At 56.2% G+C, this 9,234-nt stretch overlaps 1 protein-coding gene across 1 annotated transcript; it reads left to right on the top strand.

Moving 5' to 3' along the window:
• Nucleotides 1-884: 884 nt before the first annotated feature.
• On the top strand, nt 885-9,220 carry ODAD4 (outer dynein arm docking complex subunit 4). The gene is made up of 12 exons (XM_005141094.3): nt 885-1,002; nt 1,427-1,558; nt 1,783-1,936; nt 2,992-3,053; nt 4,026-4,173; nt 4,672-4,896; nt 5,697-5,904; nt 7,121-7,207; nt 7,421-7,617; nt 7,739-7,839; nt 8,414-8,489; nt 9,039-9,220. Exons 1-12 carry the CDS (start codon nt 895-897, stop codon nt 9,125-9,127), a joined length of 1,587 nt encoding a protein of 528 aa, XP_005141151.2. The 5' UTR covers nt 885-894; the 3' UTR covers nt 9,128-9,220.
• Nucleotides 9,221-9,234: the final 14 nt, after the last annotated feature.

Genomic DNA, 9,234 nt, shown 5'->3' with positions numbered 1-9,234 from the left:
AGGACGGGGCAGTGGTGATGTTGTCACCGGCAAGGATGCTCCTGCCCATCCCACGGCCCTCGGCGGCACCAATGGGGAAAGGCTCCATGGAAAACAGGGACTGAAGCTTAAATTCCCTGCCCAGCTCCCTGGTGATGGGGGCATCTCGTTGGCCTCTCAGCCCGGGGCTCCCTCCCCTGCACCACTCCAGCCCCACGCCTGGAGCCACAGTGAGGATGGGCTGTGTCATCCCTGAGCCGTGTCCGGCGCTGATTTTCCCTGTGGTGACGTTAAATCGTGCGGGCTTGGCGCAGGATGGACACCCCACACTGAGTCACTTGGCAGGGACAAACTGCTCCAAGCATTCATCTTGGCAGCGTCTTGTAAGGCCAGAACGAAGGCACAGATAGGAGGGAACCGGTGGCATCTCCCATTCATCCCTCCCGCCTGTCCCGGATGGAATGCTGCCGGGAGGAGGGAGCAGCAGCGCATCCCCACATGCACCCGATTTCCCTATGGAAACCGGTGTTACCGAGTGTCTGCGCTCCCACCGCCGGCGCGGAGCTTTGGGAAGCCGGGTGCAGGGACCGGCTCCCAACGGACACCGGCTCCCTGCGGACACCGGCTCCCACCGGACACCGGCTCCCAGCGGACACCGGCCCCCACCGGACACCGGCCCCCACCGGACACCGGTTCCTACCGGACACCGGCTCCCACCGGTTACCGGCTCCTCCGCCCGTTTGGTTGGAGCCGACCGGGAGCTCCACACGTGAAACGCTACCGGGGCGCGCACGGTGACGTCACTGCCTGGGCGGGGCTTAGCGCCGAGCCGGAAGTGGGGCGGTTGCCGGGCAGCGGTTGCCAAGCGACGGCGGCTCCAGCGGCGGCTCCAGCGGCAGCTCCAGCGGCCTGGACATGGAGGCCGAGGCGGCTCCGGTCGGAACCTTCCCCGGGTTCATGACCGAGGGTTCGGGGCTGCTCCGGAGGGGGGAGTACGGAAAAGCCCTGATCTGCTTCAGCAACGTGAGCGGCGGGGGGGGAGCCCTGGGGATGGAGGCTGCTGAGGCACAGGGTGCCCGGAGCAGCTGTGGCTGCCCCATCCCTGGCAGTGTTCAAGGCCAGGTTGGACACAGGGGCTTGGAGCAGCTGCTCCAGTGGAAGGGGTCCCTGTGCATTACAGGGGATTGGGACTGGATGAGCTTTAAGGTCCCTTCCAACCCAAACCAGGCTGGGATTCCATGAAGGGAAGCGTCCTCAAGAGCACCTGAAGGGAGGTGGCACACGAGCAGCAGTGGGGCCGCAGCACCCATGGGCAGATGCAGAGGGGACGTGTGAGCACCAAGGGAATCTGTGGGTTTACCCTCATCCATCCCCAATGGCCGTGCTGGGACGGGGCTGGCTGCATCCTGTGCTCATGCAGTGGTGATGGATCCCTGCTGTGTTCCAGGCGCTGAAGCTGCGCGGCGGTGACAGGGACTGCCTGGCTGCGCGATCCCAGTGCTACCTGCGCCTGGGGGACACGGACAATGCCCTCAAGGATGCTGAGGCCTCTCTCCAGAAGGACCAAACCTTCTCCAAGGTGATGAGGGGGAAGAGCCAAGGGTGGGCAGGAAGTGGTCACTGACACAGCCCTGCCGGGGTCACTGCTTCCAGAGAAGTGGAAGAGCTTGGAGACAACCGAGTTCCAGGGCTGGATGTGAGCGGAGGCCGGTTGGGATAGTGCAGGGCAGTCAATGGGAAGTGAACCGGGATCTACAGCTCTTTCCACCCTGCTGTTTTTCACTTGTTTCCCAATGGCTTTAGGGACTGTACCAGAAAGCAGAGGCACTGTACACCATGGGCGACTTCGAGTTCGCGTTGGTGTTTTACCATCGCGGGTACAGGCTGCGGCTGGAGCCACACAAGTTCCTGCTGGGGATCGAGAAATCCCAGGAAGCCATCATCAACTGCATCGGAGGTGAGGGCTCCAGCCAGGCTGGGGGTCTGCAAGGCACCCACGGGTGCTGCAACCAGAATCTCTTTGCCTTCATGTGCTCAGTGGTCACTGAGATGAAACCAGGAAGCACCAAGGAGTGCACAGCTCAGCTCCTGTTTAATTCTATGCCTGTTCATATATATTAGATATAATGTATATGAATTATATTAAATATATTACATATAATATATATGTAGATATAATGTATACTATATACCTGTTCTAATAACTCCAGTTATGGAAGTAAATGATGACACTGACTTAATTGTCCCAAGTCACCATCAAACCCCAGGTAATACAGAACAAAGCAGCTCATCTACTTGCAGTGCTGCTGATTACAGATCCCACTGGGAGAGCTTTATCCCGATATTCCAAGTTTGCAATGGAATTTGCCATGCTACCTGAGGCTGCCGTTCCCAAGATCCTGACTTCCCTCCAGCTCCCATTGCATAAGTGCAGTGAAACTGTTGACTCTTGCAATGGAGCAACTGCTTTCGTAACTTCTGGCTTGGATCCTAGACTGGAGTCCTGCAGGAGGCAGGAAAGGCCAAGGACCAGGGGATGTTCAAAGCAAACCTGTCCCTTTTCCCTTAGTTTTCCTCCTGGCTCTGCTCTCACGCACTGAGGAGCATGGGCAGAGCGTGCTCCTGCTCTCAGGCCACCCTGCAGGGGAATGAATGGATTAGAGCCCAAGAGGAGATAGCCCTTGATGCAGGGGGAAAGGAAACGCTGGCGTTTGATCCGGCTGGATAAATAGTTGGGAAATGTGCACACATGAACAGGGCACATCCCCAGAATCACTTTGCTGGCTGCATTCAGAGCCTCTGTGACACACGTGGACACACTGCTGCCTCCGGCCCCATTGCCCTGCTGCAGGTCAAGCTCTTGCAGACCACTGATTTCATGTGAAAGAATTAGTAGAAGGCTTTATTTCAAACAGGACTTGATAGGCTTGGCACATTTATGGTCATTTCAATTCCTAAAGCCTCTGCACTGCTGGTCTTGAGCACTAACCTGTGTTTTCTCTGTATTTGCAGCTCCATCCTCAATTAAACTGGAGAACAAAGGGAATCTGTGCTTCCTAAGCAAGCAGGCAGAGGTATGGTCTGAAGAGCTCTTGCTTCAGGGGCCAACTTGAGCTATTCTAACACTGATGCCTTCTGAAATAGGCATTGGAGGATTCATAGTTTCTGGGGGGCTAGGCTGGTCTCTGAGCACTGCAAGTGCAATGAGCCCTCACGAGAGCATTTAATGCACCCAATTTGAATGTAGCTCTTGCTCAAGCTACACAGAATGGGAAGGAGGAGGCAGGAGGGCAGGAAAGAGCAGCCATGGAGGAGCAAAGCATCCTCTGCCAGCCCCACCGTGCCTGCCCAGTGTTGCTGCTCACCCATCCCAGGCTAATGAGTAACAGCAGCGAGGTCGGAGCCAGGGTACCTTTGCCTCCACTGTTTGCTTTGGGTTTCCTGATGTTTAAGGTCTGATAATGGGCACTTTCTCCATTGCTTCACCCTGGGGGATGCACGGAGGCAGTGCTCTGCTCCTCCAGGATGTTTCCCTTTGAAGGCAGTGCAAGGGATGCATCACACTTCTCCAGTGGGAATCACGGGTCCCCAGGGCTTAAAACCATTTGTACAAAGGGGCCTAAGGAACAGCCCTGCAATTCCAGGGATTTGGAATGTGAAACTTTAGAAGAGGCTCTTACAGCCTCTTTGTTGATAGCTGGGCCTGCCTTGCCCACAGCCTTCATAGACCCATGAATCCCAGGATGGATGGGACCTCACGGATCATCTGGTCCAGCCTTTCTAGGCCCTAGATGAGGTGTCCCAGCTCCCTGTGCTGCCACAGCAGTGACCGGGGGCAGAACTAATCCTTGCTCTTACGATGCTCAATCCTGCTCTTGGAAGTGAGGGAGCACAAGGGGGGCAAAACTGCAGCTGCTCAGCCCCAGAGCAATTGGTGACACTGAGTTTTGCTTCTAGCTGGTTTATATGGAGTGTAATGGGATTTCTGCTAAGCCCAGTGCCCCCCCCCCACCTCTCCCAACCACCTGTATTGCTCCTTGCTGTAGTGCAAACAGAAAGTCCAAATCAAAGTGGCTAAGAATCAAAAATGGACAAAGAACCAGAAGCCTGCGAGGAACCCAAAGACGGAGCGAGAGCTGCTTGGAGAGCTCTATGCTGACAAGGCCTACCTGGAAAAGCTGCTCAATGACAAAGGTCTTTCTCCATTGTAGTTACCTAAATGCTCCTTCTAAGCAGGTTCTTTCCCCCCTTCTTCTATATCCCTGTGGCTACTCTTCCTTGCTTGTGTCAGAGCTCACACCAAGCTTGTGGTGGCCGTGAGAGAGGCAGGTATCTTTGGAGCTAGATCCCATCTCCTGAGCATATTTCCTTCCCTGTTAAATGGGAGGCTTTTATAACCAAGAGTAAATCAAGTCCAAGCAGTCTGTGCTGCTGAAATCCAAAGCAGAAACAGCACCAAGTAACTTCCATCATCCTGATTCATGGTAAATTCCATGACAGGGGCTGGGAACACCAGCTCACTGAAACACATGGAGTTGGGAATGGCAAGGGAGCTTCCCATAACTGCCCTCCTAAGCACACCAGCTCTGAGGAGCACCAAGGCTTTGGTTTCTAGGACCCTCTGTCAGAGCAGGAGGAGTCTGTTCCTCCATCCCTCCCATTGACGCTCCCTTTGTTCCTGTCTCCTTTCAGATCTGATGGAGAGCAGCACAAAGCAGGGGGTCAAGGTAAAGGACCTGGTTCTGGGAGGCATTTCCTACCTGGAGACCCGCAGGGAGTTCTGGCAGCAGCAGAAGCCGATCTATGCCCGGGTGAGGGAGCGCAAGCTCCGGCAGCAAAGGTGGAGCCGGGACAAGAAGCAGAAACCCCTGGAGGTGGGCAGATACCTTGAGAAGATGATGGAGGACATTGACATGTGTGGGTATCCCGGCTGGAAGCAGCAAGGAAATGATGTGATTATTTGCTGCGGTGATTACAGTCAATGCAGAGCAATAGAAGCAGTGCAAACACGAGCAGGCCGTTTGGGGCAGGGTTTGCTGTTGGATTCTTCAGCTTTCCCAACACTTTCTTCAATCCAAAATCCTGTTTTGGTGTTTATTTCCCTATGCTTCCTGATCTGAAGGAAGGAGAATTCAGCCCCCGCTGGGCTCCTCTCTTGGCCTCTGCTATGTATTTACAAACAGGGAGAATCATCTACTTCTTTTAAGCTATAACAGTGAGGAGGGTGGCAAAACCCCTGCAGCCTGATTCCCACAGCACTGCAGCCCAGCTGGGTACAGGGAGCAGAGCTCACCAGGGATGTGCAAGGGGCTAATGTGGGGGATAAACCCCAGTGTTGTAGCTAGAACTTCACCTCCAAGACCAGGCTGCTCTGCTACAACTGTGAGCTCTCAAACCTTAGACAAGCAGCTTTACTGCAGCATGAGCTGCTACCAGGAATTCCCCATCCCTGCAGTGCTCAAGGCCAGGTTGGATGGGACTTGGAGCAGCTGCTCCAGTGGAAGGAGCTGGATGAGCTTTAAGCTCCCTTCCCACCCATAGTCTGGGATCCTATGGTTCCCCTTGCTGTGATTCCCAGTAGTGCAACAGTGCCTGAACAGTGAGGAGCTCTACCCCATCCCAAGGTTTGCCTGGGACTAATCCAGCTGCACTCAGCCTCACCTGCCCAGCACCACCACATCCACCCAGCAGCATTAAACCTCCCTCTTTCTCTCCAGTGCTGAGCGGTGACTCCCCTGAGGAAAGCTGCAAGAAAGCCAAGCGTGTGCTGAGAAAGGTCCAAGGGTGGTCAGAGGATGAAGTTCCCAACAGGAAGATGCTGATTGGAGACCTCTACAGCCGCATTGGGAAAGCTCAGCTGCAGATGGGCCAGATGGAAGCAGCCCTGAAGAGCCACAGAATGGATCTGGAACTGGCCAGGCAGCTGTAAGTGCTGGGTTCAGATGGATGGGAAAAGAGGGAAGTGGCTCCATTAAGATGTTATAGCATCAGGTCATGGAATTCTCACCTGGAGGTTTAACAGGACAACGTGTTCAGCCTGTGCCCATGTATCACAGTGGTTTGTTATCGTCCCTGTCGCAAAAAGAAGGAGCCTGAAGCAGGTCTTTAAAGGACCTGGAGCACAGGGCACATCCCAACCCCTGCTGAAGCAAAGCAAGAGGCAGAACAAGCCCCACTCTTAGCTCTGTAGGATGCGTTTCCTTCCCAGGCTGTAACCCGCTCGAGTCTTCTGCTGTGTTTGCTCTCAGATCCCTTTGCACTCAAACCTCGATGGTTTTATCCCGGAGCAGTCGCCTGCCCCTGCAGAGCAATTCCAGCTCAAACCGAAGGAGCTTCACCTGCAGGGATTTGGGGTTCCCTTTGCCAAGGCTGCAGAGCTCCTGCAGCAGCTTCTGCCCATCTGCAGGTGCTTTATGACCCTTCTGCCTCTCTCCTTGTGCCCTCCGCTCGCACAGATCGAGGCCAGCACCAGCAGGAGGGAGGCAGCAGCGGCGGCTCCAATGCTGTTAGAGCCATGGGAAGCGATGGAGAAGGGGAACCCGCAGCAGGGAGGGGGGATCGCCCTCTGGTGGCTGCTGCCCGCAGTGGGCACAGAGGGGGTGTCCCCAGCCGGACACTTCCCTCCTCTCCCTCAGCTTCCCCTGTAAGAGAGGGCAGGAGGCTCAGGCCACTCTGGAGATGGGGACAGGGAGGGCTTGAGGTCCACAGGCTGCATCCTTATGGAAGGAGCTGCCTCCAGCATGGGGCTCATTGAGAGCACAGCCAGTCTGGAGCCCCATTGCTGACACACGTTTGGGGCTTCCCTTTCCTCCTGGCCAATCTCTCAGCGTCAAGGACCCAGGACCACAGGGCAACAAAGAGCAAGACTTTGTCAGGGACAGTCAGATTCACAGCAACAGATCCCCACAGGACCCAAGGACAAACCTAACCCATTCCTCCCTGCCTGGCCTGGGCTGCCAGGAGAGAACATCAGAACCCAGCCTTGCTCATGACTTCCAGTCTGGCCTCGCTCCTTTGCTCCTCAACACACAGCCTGAGGTGCTGCTGAGCCCCACAGCGAGTGTGAGGCTGAGGGAAGCACGAAGCTCCTGTACCAGGAACAAGCCTCTGCCACAATGATTCCTTTCTCTTTCCACTGCAGTGATCTGCCAGATGCTGCATCCAGAGCCCTCGAGAACATGGGCAGGGTTTATGCCAGCACCAGGAGATTCCAGCCCGCTATCGACGCGTACGTAACACCAGGGAGAAGGGAGGGCACCAGCTTGTGCTCTGCATTACACAGAGGGTGTATTTCAGGTTATCTACATCCACTGCTCGAGGGGGAGCTGGGGGATGTTCATACCCACAGGACCTGGAAGCCTTTAGTTATAACAGCAGGGGTTGAACTAACCGCACCTGGGGAGATGCACTCACATCTGCCCTGCTTCCTCCCTGCTTGCAGATGGGAGAAGAAGATCCCAATGGTGAAATCCAACCTGGAGAAGACCTGGCTGCTCCATGAAATTGGCCGGTGTTACCTCGAGCTGGATAAAGCAAAAGCAGCCCAAAGCTATGGGCAGAAGTCCCTGCAGGTGGCAGATGAAGAGGGAGATGCTGAGTGGCAGCTCCACGCTATGGTCCTCGTGGCACAAGCACAAGGTAGAGGCGTTAGTACACATGGGAACTGTTCAGACCAAGGCATCTTGGAGACCTGCTGGATCCACCAGTGGTGTTCTCTTGATCTGGGGTTAAAATAGCTGTTTGCATCTGTCTGTTACAGTGAGGTTAAAGGATTACAGGCCTGCAATCCTGACCTTTGAGAAAGCACTCAACAAGGCAACACTTCTTCATGATGAAGCTGCTCAGACGGCCATCGTCACTGTAAGTGGGCTCTTGCAGAGGACAGGAGCTTGGGCAGCATCCATCAGTAAGCTCTAACTAAATAGTGCCTGGTGTGCTGTGAACTGAGGAAGTATCCCTGCACAGCCAATGTGTGCAGAGGGAACATCCCTGCACAGCCAATGTGTCCAGAGGGAACATCCCTGCACAGCCAATGTGTCCAGAGGGAACATCCCTGCACAGCCAATGTGTCCAGAGGGAACATCCCTGCACAGCCAATGTGTGCAGAGGGAGCATCCAAAATGCCCCAGAGAAACCCCTCTTACCAAAGCCCAGTCCCAGCACAGCACTCACCTCCCTGGTGATCCCTCCTGGGTGCCTGGAGCTCAGGGCAGAGCCTGTTCCCCTGCCGGGAGAAAAGCAATCGTGGAGAGAGATGGAAGGGTCAGGGAGGAGATGTTTGTTAAGGAACAGGAACAGGCACAGGTAGTGCTCACAGCAGGGAGGTCTGTGGTAGGAAAGGGCCATGTGCTGCCAGCAGAGAGCAGAACACAGGAGGAACGTGGTGTGTACCTGCCTCTCTAGAGCCTTTATTAACACCCTGCATCCCTTCCAGGCTCTGGATGAGGTGAGCAAAAGCTTCGTGGAGCAGCTGAGCGAGAGAGGAGTCCCAAGAGCTCTGGGCCTCGGAGGTACCGGTGCTTACACACACGGTGTGCACTGCCTGCCCTGAAGCACGGGAACAAAGCTCCCCATTCCCAGGGAGCGGCACCCGTGCTCCGGCCGCATCCGCTGCGCTAGCCTGGAGCGGCCGGAACGCGTGGGGGCGTGCGGGGCTACCGCGGGTGCGTGCGGGGCTACCGCGGGTGCGTGCGGAGCTACCGGGGGTCTGTCCTCAGTTACCGCGGGTCTGTGCTCAGTTACCGCGGGTCTGTGCTCAGTTACCGGGGGTCTGTGCGCAGTTACCGGGGGTCTGTGCGCAGTTACCGGTGTCTGTCCTCGGTTACCGCGGGTCTGTGCTCAGTTACCGGTGTCTGTGCGCAGTTACCGGGGGTGTGTGCGCAGTTACCGGGGGTCTGTCCTCAGTTACCGGGGGTCTGTCCTCAGTTACCGCGGGTCTGTGCTCAGTTACCGGTGTCTGTGCTCAGTTACCGCGGGTCTGTCCTCAGTTACCGCGGGTCTGTCCTCAGTTACCACCCTCGGCTTCGGTTCATGGCTCAAAACGGCTTTTTCCTCCCCAGAGGCCTCCAGCAGCGAGAACCCCGAAGTCGACGGCTTCGAGAAGGATGCGGAGGGAGAGGCCGGGTCCGGAGCGCAGCGGGGGCCGTGAGCGGGACGGGGGAGGAAGGGGCGACACGGGGACAATAAACAGCGGCCGGTGCCGGTGTCGCGATATCGCGATATCGCTGCAAACAGACCCCCCCGTGTCCGCTCCGT

The sequence above is a fragment of the Melopsittacus undulatus genome, chromosome 17, assembly GCF_012275295.1.
Source record: "Melopsittacus undulatus isolate bMelUnd1 chromosome 17, bMelUnd1.mat.Z, whole genome shotgun sequence".
NCBI classification, from domain to species: Eukaryota; Metazoa; Chordata; class Aves; order Psittaciformes; family Psittaculidae; genus Melopsittacus; species Melopsittacus undulatus.
This window is presented reverse-complemented; position numbering and strand designations above follow the sequence as displayed.